The 14,546-nt window shown below is 40.7% G+C and overlaps 1 protein-coding gene across 2 annotated transcripts in view; it reads left to right on the top strand.

Moving 5' to 3' along the window:
• Positions 1 to 14,546, top strand: part of LOC120535077 (collagen alpha-1(XI) chain-like) — a 456,300-nt gene that overhangs the window by 203,911 nt on the left and 237,843 nt on the right. For both annotated transcript variants that reach the window (XM_039762625.1, XM_039762624.1), the window contains exons 5-7: positions 552 to 683; positions 9,884 to 10,009; positions 13,259 to 14,047. In XM_039762625.1, the coding sequence (XP_039618559.1) occupies positions 552 to 683; positions 9,884 to 10,009; positions 13,259 to 14,047 (1,047 nt within the window). The remainder of the gene's footprint in view (positions 1 to 551; positions 684 to 9,883; positions 10,010 to 13,258; positions 14,048 to 14,546) is intronic.

Below are 14,546 nucleotides of genomic sequence, written 5' to 3'. Positions count from 1 at the left end.
AACTCAGTAAGATGGCAGTTATTTCACGTCGTGTTGAGAAAGGAAACCAGCTTTTGTTTACGACAATGACTGCTTAATGACTTCAGTAGAAAACAATAGAAAATCAGGGATGCCAGATTCAAGAGTGAAATGTAACTGGATACGTTATTTTGGACAATTGAGGTGAATAGCCTGGACAATCTTGTTGGGCTGTTCTAATGGCCTCACAGTGAAGGTATCTCCACAGAAGGTAAGAGGATTAACAGAAGGGGCAAACAGGTGAAAAGGAGGGAGCTGGTGAGAAGTCAGCGTCACACAAAGTGTAGCAAATTCCTTTTTGCCCACAATAAATAAACAATCAAAAAGAATGAATAAAAGTTGCTTGAAGCAACCAAGCGATGAGGACCTGGCGAGTTGTGAAGACTGAGATGTTCTTTTCCAAACGTGTGCTTGCTACACAGCGTAGTAATGTCTGAATTGAAATGTGAATGAAATGCAACTCCTCTCTTCTTGATGTTTTACATAAGTTACACCGAGGACACCCTACTGATTTACTGATTTGTTCATTTCAGGGTGATATTCAACAGTTATTGATCGTTCCCGACCACCGAGCAGCCAATGATTACTGCGAGCACTACAGCCCGGACTGTGAAACTCCTGTCCCAGAGTCGGTGCAGTCTCAAGACCCAAACACTGATGAATATGTAAGTACAAATCTAAAAATGTTTATGTGTAGCCTTACGCACATGTGTTATGCCATGTTTGACCTCTAGAGGGTGTTCTACAAACCAAGACAAAGAATCGTGCGAGAGACGGGTTTCTGATTTTAGTCAGTTGGTCAGTTTGCCAGGTACTGAATCCACTAACCAGTTGGTTGGTCAGTCAGTAAATATGCCAGTCAGTCAGTCATCTTCCAACCCACTATATCCTAAGGCAGGGTCACGAGGGTCTGCTGGAGCCAATCCCAGCCAACACAGGGCGCCAGCCCACCGCAGGGCACACACACCAAGCACACACCAGGGACAATTTAGGATTGCCAGTGCACCTAACCTGCATGGCTTTGGACTGTGGGAAGAAACCCACGCAGACACGAGGAGAACATGCAAACTTCACGCAAGGAGGGAGGACCTGGGAAACGAAGCCAGGTTTCCTTCCTGCAAGGCAGCAGCGCCACCAATGCGCCACCGTGCCGCCCTGTAAATATGCCATTGATTAATTTATTACTCACTCTTCTAATCAATTCATTAATCTTTCAGTCATTTAGTCAGGTGGTCAAACTATCTGTCATCCAGTCAATCCGTATTTTAGTTGATCAGCTTGTAAAATTCTGACTCTGCTGATCATGCTCTTCATCAACATTTAGTATTAAATTGATTTATTCATTAGTCACAATTTACTAATAGAGTTCTCTTGGGTTGAATTCTTACGGAAGCCGAGAGAGGAGGTGCAATATTGTTATTTTTTAAAATTGGTTCCTTGAGATAACAAACTAATTTTATCGAGATGTCGAGAAAATGAAAATTTATCTTCTTCAGATGATGGAATAATTGTATGGAGATCTCGATTAAACAAAAGATCTTGTTTTCTCAAAATTATGAAATAATTGTATCTAACATGATAATGATTTATGGAAGCCGAGAGTGGACGTGCAATATCATTATTTTTTTAAATGTCTCCTCGAGATAACAGACTAATTTTATTGAGATCTCGAGAAAACGAACTTTGTTTTCTCGAGATAATGGAATAATTTTATCGAGATGTTGAGAACATGAAAATTTATTTTCTTTAGATGATGGAATAATTTTATCCAGATCTCAATTAAACTAAAGATCTTGTTTTCTGGAAATAATGAAATAATTGTATCTAATGTTTAATGTTTTACGGAAGCGGAGAGAGGACGTGCAATATCATTATTTTTTAAAATGTCTCCTCGAGATAACAGACTAATTTTATTGAGATCTCGAGAAAACGAATTTTGTTTTCTCGAGATAATGGAATAATTTTATCGAGATGTTGAGAAAATGAAAATTTATTTTCTTCAGATGATGGAATAATTTTATCCAGATCTCGATTAAACTAAAGATCTTGTTTTCTGGAAATTATGAAATAATTGTATCTAACGTTTAATGTTTTACGGAAGCCGAGAGAGGACGTGCAATATCATTATTTTTTTAAAATGTCTCCTCGAGATAACAGACTAATTTTATTGCGATAACGGAATAATTTTATCGAGATGCTGAGAAAATGAACATTTGTTTTCTTGAGATGATTTAATAATTTTATCGAGATCTCGATTAAACAAAAGATCTTGTTTTCTCGAAATTATGAAATAACTGTATCTAACATTTAATGATTTACGGAAGCCAAGAGAGGACGTGCAATATTATTATTTTTTTAAAATGTCTCCTCGAGATAACAGACTAATTTTATTGCGATAACGGAATAATTTTATCGAGATGCTGAGAAAATGAACATTTGTTTTCTTGAGATGATTTAATAATTTTATCGAGATCTCGATTAAACAAAAGATCTTGTTTTCTCGAAATTATGAAATAACTGTATCTAACATTTAATGATTTTACGGAAGCCAAGAGAGGACGTGCAATATTATTATTTTTTTAAAATGTCTCCTCGAGATAACAGACTAATTTTATTGCGATAACGGAATAATTTTATCGAGATGCTGAGAAAATGAACATTTGTTTTCTTCTGATGATGGAATAATTTTATCGAGATCTCAATTAAACAAAAGATCTTGTTTTCTCAAAATTATGAAATAATTGTATCTAACGTTTAATGTTTTACGCCAAGCGTGCAATAGTGGACTAATTTTATTGCGTGCAATATCATTATTTTTTTTTAAATGTCTCCTCGAGATAACAGACTAATTTTATTGAGATCTCGAGAAAACGAATTTTGTTTTCTCGAGATAACGGAATAATTTTATCAAGATGTTGAGAAAATGAAAATTTGTCTTCTTGAGATGATGGAATAATTACATCGAGATCTCGATTAAACAAAAGATCTTGTTTTCTCGAAATTATGAAATAACTGTATCTAACATTTAATGATTTACGGAAGCCAAGAGAGGACGTGCAATATTATTATTTTTTTAATTGTCTCCTCGAGATAACAGACAAATTTTATTGAGATCTCGAGGAAATGGAATAATTTTATCTAGATGTTGAGAAAATGAAAATTTGTCTTCTTCTGATGATGGAATAATTTTATCGAGATCTCAATTAAACAAAAGATCTTGTTTTCTCAAAATTATGAAATAATTGTATCTAACGTTTAATGTTTTACGGAAGCCGAGAGTGGACGTGCAATAGCATTATTTTTTTTAAATGTCTCCTCGAGATAACAGACTAATTTTATTGAGATAACGGATTAATTTTATCGAGATGTTGAGAAAATGAACATTTGTTTTCTTGAGATGATTTAATAATTTTATCGAGATCTCGATTAAACAAAAAAACTTGTTCTCTTGAAATTATGAAATAATTGTATCTAACATTTAATGTTTTTTACGGAAGCCGAGAGAGGACATGCAATATCATTATTTTTTTTACTCATCTCCTCAAGATAACTGAAGAATTTTTATCTCGAGAAAACTAAACTTAACTTTTGTTCCTGGCATCAGGCTCACTTAGATTGCGATGCCTATTCAGCTAAAGCCTTGCTAACCATCTTATTAAATGATGGACACTAACGTTATTATATTTTACATTAAAGCATAAACATATTTCAGCCTGGTCAGCCGTTGATTGAACAAAAATATAACATGCTGATCAATACAGTTCTGCCCTTTCAAACGGGACGTGGATTCAATAAGCTAAACATTAAACGTTAGATACAACTATTTCATAATTTCGAGAAAACAAGATCTTTTGTTTTATCAAGATCTTGATAAAATTATTCTGTTATCTCGAGGGAACAATAAAAAAAAATAAATATAGGAGTCGCAAACTAAGCGAGCCTGATGCCAGGAGCAAAGGTTAAGTTTCGTTATCCAGAGATTGCGCTAAAATTATTCCGTTATCTCAAGAAAACAAATTTTTGTTTTCTTGAAATTTCGATAAAATTAGTCTGTTATCTCGAGGAAACAATTTAAAAAAATAACGATATAGCACGTCCTCTCTTGGATTCCGTAATGTTTAGCTTATTGAAGCCACGTCCTGTTTGAAATGGCAGAAGAGCAGGACTGTATTGATCAGCGCGTCACATTTTTGTTCAATCAAGGCCTGACGCTGGCTGAAATGTTTATGCCTCAGTTTAGAAAATAATAACGTCAGTGTCTGTCATTTAAGAAGTCGGTTAGCAAGGCTTCAGCTGTATAGGCGTCACAAACTAAGCGAGCCTGATGTCAGGAGTAAAGGTTAAGTTTCGTTTTCTCGAGATCACGATAAGATTAACCCAGTTATCTCGAGGCTAGCGATATTGCACGTCCTCTCTCGGCTTCCGTAAATTCTTGCTTTTGCGTATCTTCATTAATTTTAACCTGAACACCTTAATTGTGGGTTCATATAATAACATGAAGCGTCCCACCTTCAGCAGTAATAGTTTTCAATGTAAAGGTTTAGACCTAAAAGAGTTAAGTCTCCACCCCTAACCCTGCGTACTGAACTGTTAGAAGAATGAAAGAAAAAAAATCTGCTGACAGTAAATTAAACCTACAGAACTTCAAGGACATTTTAACAGAAGAGATAAGCATTGCTGGAATGATGGCAGCGCCTGTGTGAACTTGCACCTCTATGCTGTGCCAATAACGACTTTCAAACTGGAACAATCTCAAATCAGCCCCGTTGGGCTTGAGACACAGCATTGTGGCGTGAGTCATGACCGACTGGAATTTGGGTGTCGTGTTTTCCGTTCAGATTTGAATTTGTCTGTGGTGCAGCGGTTAGCCCCGTTGCCTCATGGGCCCAATGTTCTGAGTTCAGACTCTTGACTGGGACTTTGACTGGTTTCCCTGTAGCTTTCTTTTCTTTCCATGCACTCCATTTTCCCCCCCAAAGACGTATGTGGGATTGGAATCCTGGGCTCAAATTTTGGCTAGGATTTTGACCGTTCTCCCATTGCCTGTGGATTTTTTCCTCTGGCTACTGCAGTCCTCCACCTAGATCCCAAAGGTGTGTCTCATTTTCTTAACTCCTTGTCCTGCTGAGGGTCACGGGGGCATCAGGCCCACACTTTCCAGTTTCCAGCTATTCCTGGGGAATTCCCGGGTGTGCCACAGGATCTCCGCACAGTTTGACGTACGACATGCCCCAATCCGCCTCAACTGACTCCTCTTGATCTGGAGGAGCGGCGACTCTACTCTGAGGCTCTCAGACAAGCCACCCTGCAAAGAAACCTCACAATCTTTTGGTTCTGAGAACAGGGATGGAGATCAGCTGCGAGTTTAGTTTTAATACTCGGCTCCTACTGAACCACCATGGACTGGTAAAGCGCATACAGAAGAGTCTGCTGCTGCTCCAGTTTGCTTGTTGATCTGATGTTCCTTTTTTTTCCCCCATCCCTTGTGAACAAGATCCACAAATAGGTCATTGAACCTTTCCATTAAGGGCAGTTAATCCCTGGTCCTGCACCTCCTCACCTTATGCGGCGTATGGTACGTTGGCTAGTAATAGAATAAAAGAAAACGATACAATTAGCATCCATCCATCCATCCATCGTCTAACCCGCTGAATCCGAATACAGGGTCACGGGGGTCTGCTGGAGCCAATCCCAGCCAACACAGGGCACAAGGCAGGAACCAATCCTGGGCAGGGTGCCAACCCACCGCAGTACAATTAACATCCATCCATAAATTATCCAACCTGCTATATCCTAACTACAGGGTCATGGGGGTTTTCTGGAGCCAATCCCAACCAACCAACACAGGGTGCAAGGCAGGAAACAAACCCCGGGCAGGGTGCCAGCCAACCACAGGGCACACAAACACACACAAAGCACACACTAGGGACAATTTAGGATCTCCAATGCACCAAACCTGCATGTCTTTGGACTGTCAGAGGAAACCCACACAGACACGGGGAGAACATGCAAACTCTACGCAGGGAGGTCCCGGGAAGTGAACCCCAGGTGTCCTTACTGCGAGGCAACACTTCATTGTTTTAGGCCAACTGCCGCGGTCTAATTGTAGGACACGGTGTGTTGGCTCTTTAAAGTGAAGATTTTAAAGCACTGTAATAAAAGGTAAATCAGAATTGTGAGGTATTTTCTATTTGCTTTAATGTGTAGGTCTTAGAATTAAATGTCAGTTGGGGATCTCAGGTTTAAGGTGTATTAATAAAGTATCTATCTATCTATCTATCTATCTATCTATCTATCTATCTTTCATATAGCGCATTTTCGTATATATCTATCTATCTATCTATCTATCTATCTATCTATCTATCTATCTATCTATCTATCTATCTATCTATCTATCTATCTATCTATCATATAGCACCTTTCGTATCTATCTATCTATCTATCTATCATATAGCGCCTTTCGTATCTATCTATCTATCTATCATATTATATTAGAAAGTAATCACTGCGTTATTTCTGCTTAATAGACAAATACTAGTATGCTTCAATGAAAAACGTAACATTTCAAATTCATTTACAGTTCACTTTGATTAAAAGTTTGTGCTTGGTGTGGGTGTGTGCCCTGCGGTGGGCTGGCACCCTGCCTGGGGTTTCTTTCCTGCCTTGCGCCCTGTGTTGGCTGGGATTGGCTCCAGCACACCCCCGTGACCCTGTAGTTAGGATGTAGCGAGTTGGATAATGGATGGATGGAAATGTGCAATTTGTAGGGATGAAATTTGGCGACTCAAACAGCAGCCCTAGTGAAATGCATTTCAAAAACATAATTCAGCACTCTGCACGATTCAAAACTCCCAAATTGACAGAAAAATTCCAGAACAAAACGTCGATTCAAGTTAAAGAAACATTAGAAATAAAATGGGACTCTAACATGTTTTAAGTATTTGAGTGGCATGCAAATCCGCACCATTGAACCCGTCACATTCCTACAGGGCAACGCTTCATTCCGGAATCTGACCGCACCTGTGCTTAATTAGGGCTGTGCCCCTAGCACTTGGCACAGCTCTCCATGGTGGGTTTACTCAGTGAAATTTTTGTTTGGGGCCAACATTTTTCCATGGGGGAATTTATTTAGTAACGACCCTTGCACTTTATTCCACCCTGCGCAAGCCAACCAGCATACTAGAATACTGCTTGTCATAGGCGCTTGTCTTTTTACTTTATGGCAATCTAATGTTTTTGACCCTCACCCTCCAAAAAGCATCTGACTTTAGTAAATGGAGCAGCAAATCTGTAAAAAAAAAATGAATACGACTTTCAGGGGCTCCCACCGCCTTAAGCGTCACACACACCTAACAAGACTTTAAATGGATGCATTAGTTTGTAGTTCTGTAAATCAACCCTCTAATTACAACTTCACAAAATGTGACACCTGAAGAGGGGAGGCTTCTTTAGTCTGCCGTTCTCACACACACACACACACACACACACACACACAGGGCCTGTCCACACTCCTCCTTCTTCTCTATTTTGCTGTTTTAATGCATCCTCTATCTCAGGGGTCCTCAATCCCAGCCCTGGAGGGCTGCTGTGACTGCAGGTTTTTTGTTCTAACTGGTTGCTTAATTAGAAAGCAATTCTTGCCAATTATTTCATTTCAGGGCTTGCTGGTGCTTTAACTCTGCCATGTCAGCTCATTCTCATATCCTGGATTTCCTTCCCCTTTCTCAGGATATCATCCAAATGATTTGAAGGCTAAAATGGAGGAGTAATTCTCAGGCCTTCACTTTTTTCTCTTCACTTTCCTTCCAAGTGTTTAATTAAACCCAACAGTGCCTGATGAATCCACACAGAGGGGTGTAAATCATAGCAAGCTAAATGGAGAAATGCTGGTCTCTTTTGTCATTTGCATGTTATTGCTAATTAGGAGCCATCAAAGACCAAGAAGGCAGCTGTTTAAGACGAAAATAAGCAATAAGGGTTCAAAATCTTAACGAGCGAGACCACTAAAGTGAAGCAGAAGTGTTACTTCTTATTAAGCAATTGAGTTGGAGCAAAAACCTGCAGCCCTCCAGGACCGTGATTGAGGACCCCTGCACTCCGGTCAACTCACTTAATTATTCCAGCGCTTTCATTCATTCATCTTCCAGGAGGAAGGCCCGGTAGCTCCATGCCAGGAGTGGCACTCTTATTAAATGTCAAAACCAATGAAGCTAACTTTCCTTCTACCAACGAGAGTCTAATTAAAATGTAATGATTGGTTTTGTCACAGTTTACAGTTGATTACTGATTATCGTCAGCTTTAACAATATTTGTGAAAGTCAAGACCAGGCTTCCAGACTTCCCAATATTAATTGTGAATCAAGAACTAAGGAGAATGTTGCCTCAGTACCCAGAAAAGCACGACAAAGCTTTTGAATTCTGCAGACACCAGGAGCAGAAAATGTACAACACCCTTAAAAATAAAGACAACCAAAAACACAAACTAAGCCTGTAGCCATAAGACAATATTGAGTATTATTGTGTTTTATCAAAGCCCCACCTTATACATAATTACCCCGTAATTAATTCAAATTAGGCCCACATACGAAGAAATGAGGGCTGCGTGCCAGAGTGCCAATAAAGAATTCATGTCACTCAAACAGGAGCGAATGTCTAATTGGCACATCACCATAATGGGAGAAGACTGCAGCATATATCCGATTAAAGAATGAGGGGCAGCAACCAAAAAATGGTCTGCACTGGCCATCGGAAGGTTGCCAGTTCAAATTCCGTAAAATGCCAATAGGGACTCTGCTCTATTGGGCCCTTTAGCAAGGCCCTTAACCTGAAAATGCTGAGCGCTTTGAGTAGTGAGAAACGCGCTATATAAATGCAAAGAATTATTATTAGGATTAAGCCATGACCCCTGCACTCTCTTTTTGGAGCTGTATGCCCTCTAGTGGCCACCTGACACCCTTTTTCTGTTGGAAGTGGTAATCGGGTGTGACGAGCATGGACAGGATTAGAAATGAGGACGTTAGAGGGTCAGCTCAGGTGGGACGGTTGGGAGACCAGGAATGATTTGTGACAAACGGGTACCGGCAAGAGTGAAAGGGAAGGTCTACAGGACGGTAGTGAGGCCAGCTGTGTTATATGGGCTGGAGACGGTGGCACAGGAGACAGAGCTGGAGGTGGCAGAGTTAAAGATGCTAAGATTTGCGTTGGGTGTGACGAGGATGGACAGGATTAGAAATGAGAACATTAGAGGGTCAGCTTAGGTTGGACAGTTGGGAGACAAAGTCAATGAGGCGAGATGGCGTTGGCTTGGATATGTGCAGAGGAGAGATGAGGGGTATATTGGGAAAAGGGTGCTAAAGATAGAGCTGCCAGGGTAGAGGAGAAGAGGAAGGCCTAAGAGAAGGTTTGCGGATGTGGTGAGAGAGAACATGCAGGTGATGGTGTGACAGAGCAAGATGACGAGGACAGAAAGATATGGAAGAAGATGATCCACTGTTAATGGGAGCAGCCGAAAGAAGAAGAAGAAAAAATTAGGAAGGAAAGCTCACCAGTCTAGAATTTGAACCCAAGGCCCTGGAGCTGTGTGTCATCAGGGCCAACCAAATGCACCTCCTGTAGTGCAAACAAAACAGTCATTGTAATAAAATTCAGGTTTCTGTCCTTTCTTGTTTCTCTAAGTCCTTTTAGATTTCAACCAGAGTGTTTAGGTTTGATATTTCCAAATGGACCTTATGTGTTTTTTGCAAGATTTTTCCATTTTTCTTTCACTTTTTTGCACTTGGTTAAGTGTTATAATTCAAATGTTCTCGTTCTTATACTGTGCTTGATTTATTCAGACATAATGATTCAATTTCCTTTTCTGTTTCAGTATACCGAAGAAGATAACTACTACTATGAATACCCTTATTATGAGGACCCAAAGACTGAGAGCAAGACAGTCACCGCAGCACCGAAACTCGAAGAAACAGCTGAACCCGATGTTGAAATCCCCGAGGTACTGAACTCCAATTTTTGTTGTTTTGATGAGACTGTGGAAAGACTTTTGTTTCTGGGCAGTAAGGATTGTACAGACAGGTCAGCAAGCAAAGTAAAGACGAGAGGTGAGAGGACCTCTGCATAGCAGGAGTCACTTAACACTAGAATTACCAGAGCCTACGAAAAAACTCGTAGATCCGTCCCACCTTAAATCGCTTCGCACCTCTCCGTCAGCGTCTTTTGTCCTTTAAATGTGTTGATAAGCAGCAAACAGCAAGCAGTCGGCTATCACATCCCCTACCGGCGCACAGTTTTATTAGCTCAAGTCTCTTCACTTGCGTGTCAGTTGCTTGGTGTCATATAGAGTGACAAGTCAAGCAAAATGACACCTTTTATAAATACGATATTGTTATTTGGAACACATGCATTTCATGTGTTTTCCGTGTCTACAACGGTTTATGTAAACACATCGTTAACACGGAAACATTTTTCGTGTTTTAGTAATAATTGACAAAATGTAGACATGAAGTGTATAATGTGTGAAGCATGAAGTCCAAATATCAAAGAAACACTTTCACAAAAGGTACAAATATAACAGAACAAGTGCGCTTCCATTCCAAAATATAACTGCAGAAAAAGAAGCCGCGTTAGGGGGTGCGACATTGACACGCTTTTGCTGCGGCAGTTTCGGTGGCGCAACGGTATCAACTGTTGAGTGGCAATCGAAGCTGCACGGGCTCGATCCCGGACGAGTCCGTTTTGAGAAGTGAGCTGCACGTATTCTTACAATCTTAGAATACAAACATACATTTGATTCCAGTCTGTAACAGCCGCTGTAAATTTATGATACTTGTAAAGGTTAGCTTTGTTTTTTCTTTTTATTCAGTTTTATTCTCTCAGCCGCGTTCACGATCCCAGCTCCGCATTTGACACTGCTGTTTTCACATAGACGTGCTATAACAGAGGTCAACTCAGATCATGACGACGGTTCTACATCGGATCAAAAATGTACTTTTGCCATCGCTGTACTTTGTATATGTACACGGGAAGCATCAATGGAGGGACATCACGGTACTTTGATCAGGTGGTGATGGCGTAGATCACCACCACAGAAAACTGGAAAAAGAACAGAAGAGAAAGTAGGGGTTAGTATAGATTGTGGAGCCACCATGAATAGTAATGATAATTAAATCCATGTACAGAATAACAGGATTAAACTGAGATGAAGCTCTGAGAAAGCCATGTTAAAGTAATGAGTTGTTAGCCGTGTTTTAATGTGCTCCACCGTATAATTTTGCTATTGATGACCTCCACAGTTGAGCCGTCAATGTTCAGTGGCAGATGGTCACTCTTAGTCTTCCTAAAGTCAACCATCACCTCCTTTGCTTTGTCTACATTCAGAGACAGGTTATTGGCTTTACACCAGTCCGCTAACCGCTGCGCCACCTCTCTGTATGCTCACTCGTTGTTGTTGCTGATGAGACCCACCACAGTCGTGTCATTGGTGAATTTTATGATGTGATCCGAGCTGTGCGTTGCTGCACAGTCATGAGTCAGCGGTGTGAACAGTAATGGACTGAGCACACGGCCTTGAGGGGCTCCAGTGCTCAGTGTGCTGGTTCTCGAGATGTTGTTTCCAATCCTGACTGACTGAGGTCTCTCAGTCAGGAACAACAACAACGTTTATTTCTGTCGCACATTTTCATATAAATAATGGCGCTCAAAGTGCTTTACATGATGAAGAAAAAAGAAATAAAAGACAAAGTACGAATTAAAAATAGGAGAACACTAATTAACATAGAATAAAAATAAGGTCTGATGGCCAGGGAGGAGAGAAAAATCAAATAAAAAAACTCCAGATGGCTGGAGAAAAAACAAAATCTGCAGGGGTACTGAGGCCACGAGACCACCCAGCCCCGTCTAGGCATTCTACCTAACATAAATGATCAGTCCTCATTGTATTCAGGATTCTAATGGAAGGACTTGATGATGATGATGGTCAAGTGGACTTCTGGACTTCAATCCATCAATGGAGGGACATCACGGTGCTTTGATCAGGTAGTGGTGGTGCAGATCACAGAAAACTGGAAAAAGAACAGAAGAGAGAGTAGGGGTTAGTATGGATTGTGGAGCCACCATGAATAGTGATGATAATTAATCGAATATGCAGAGCATCAGGATTAAACTAAGATGAAGTTATGAGAAGGCCATGTTCCAGTAATGTGTTTTCAGCAGTTTTTTAATGAGCTCCACCGTATCAGCCTGGTGAAGTCCTATTGGCAGGCTATTCCACATTTGAGGTGCACAACAGCAGAAGGCCACCTCACCACTTCTTTTAAGTTTAGCTCTTGGAATTCTAAGCAGACCCTCATTTGAAGATCTAAGGTTATGATTTGGAATATAAGATGTCAGACACTCTGATATATAAGATGGAGCAGATTATTGAAGGCTTTGAAAACTATAAGCAGGATTTTTAAAGTAAATTCTAAATGACACGGGTAACCAGTGTAGTGACGCTAAGACTGGGGTGATGTGCTCGGATTTTCTTTTCCTAGTTAATATTCTAGCAGCTCCATTCTGCACTCGTTGCAGTCGATTGATGTTTTTTTTTTTTTTGGGTGGTCCTGAGAGGAGTGCGTTTTAGTAATCTAGTCGACTGAAAACAAAAGCGTGAACTAATTTCTCAGCATCTTTCAATGTTATAAGAGGTCTAACTTTTCCTCAGTTACTTAAGTGAAAAAATGCTCTCCTAGTAATCCGATTAATATGTGATTTAAAATTCAGGTCCGAGTCAAATGTTACCCCTAAATTCTTTACCACCATCTTGACTTTTGATCCTAATGCATTAAGTTTATTTCTAATGTCCTCATTATATCCGTTATTGCCAGTCAGTAAAATTTCTGTTTTCTCCTTATTTAGTTTGAGAAAATGACTCCTCGTCCATTCAGAAACACAAGTAAGACATTGTGTCAGTGAATGAAGAGAGTCGGGGTCATCAGGTGCCATTGATAAATACAGCTGTGTGTCATCAGCATAGCTGTGGTGGCTCACGTTACGCTCTGAGATAATGGAAGAATGGAGATCGAAAGTTATTTTAAGACACTTGCAGATGATAGGGTTGTCATATCAAGATACTTTGAACTGTACTGACGATTACTTAAAATGCATTTCTGATGTTATCAGTATATTTTTCAACACCTTAGTTTGTTTTCCTCATATCTGTCTTTCTCAAATATACAATGCCAATCGTTTTATTTTTCAATTCCAGGAAGTTGTGTATGACCCCATAGAAGAAGAAGTCACTCTAGCTCCTACAAAAGAGCCCGACCCATCTGAACTTGAGAAACCTGAGGAGGAAATCTATGAAGGAACAGTCACTCCAGAGGGCAATTATGACTATGAAACATACGATGAGGATTTCTACAAGACCATCGACTCTAAAACAGAACTAGATGGGACTGAGAGCCCAAATGTAGATGTACACACGGAAATCAACTTAGGAGGAGGAGGAGGAGGAGGAGGAGGACGTGGGGTAGGAGGAGGCGCGAGGGTTTCCAATGTGGACACTATTACTACCTTGGATGGGGGCTCAAATGTGGATCTGGGAACAAGGATCGGTGGAGGCTCAAATGTGGATATTCTGACTCGGCTAGATGGGGGAGCAAATGTGGACTTGGGGGCAAGAGTGGACGGGAGTGCTACTGTAGGGGTGGGTTCAAATCTGGATATCATAACTCGGCTTGGTGGGGGCGCCAATGTGGACTTGGGGACAGGAGTAGGAGGTGGCAGTGCTAATGTGGACCTGGGAACACGAATCGGAGGCGGTGGCGGTGCTGGTGTGGACCTGGGAACACGAATCGGAGGCGGTGGCGGTGCTGGTGTGGACCTGGGAACACGAGTAGGAGGCGGTGGCGGTGCTGGTGTGGACCTGGGAACACGAATCGGAGGCGGCTCCAGCATAGACCGGAACATAAGAATTGAAGGGGAAGAAACGGAAGACCTGGATTCTGAAGACATCCATACCTCGACAGTCATCATCTCACGAAACAGGACTCACGTAAGTGTTTGTACTGTTAACGCTTCAGATCTGCTGGTTTGAATGATTTCAGGGATTACAGGTACATGTTGTGCCTTTAAAGATTTATAGGAATCGGGAGCTGAAGTCTAATCATGAGCCAGAATCAGAAACTTATAGTCGAAATAATCAAATCGAAAAGTCTTTTAACAAAAGTCCAAAGGAAAGCAAAGTAGTGTATACTGCACAGTAAAGTAAATCCAGCTCAGTCTCAGGTGACCTGGGAGTGCCCAGTGGTAATCTTTTATGCCATGGCACAAACAGGATGCACACCAGCACGCTCCTGATCGATCTCCATGGTAATGGAAGACACAAGAAGCGCAACATGCCAGCACCCCGTCCAAAACAATATAGAATAAAAAAGACGTGAAAATGTACACAGTGCAGAATTGGGTTTAGTATTAGAAACATTTGAAGTGAAAACAGGTTTAAAAAAGGGTGCAGAAAAAGACCAGGATAATTTTAAAAAGAATCCAAATCA

Source organism: Polypterus senegalus, chromosome 9 (genome assembly GCF_016835505.1).
Source record: "Polypterus senegalus isolate Bchr_013 chromosome 9, ASM1683550v1, whole genome shotgun sequence".
Classification (NCBI taxonomy): Eukaryota; Metazoa; Chordata; class Cladistia; order Polypteriformes; family Polypteridae; genus Polypterus; species Polypterus senegalus.
The sequence above is the reverse complement of the archived record's forward strand: the minus strand, read 5'-3'. Positions and strand labels throughout refer to the sequence as shown.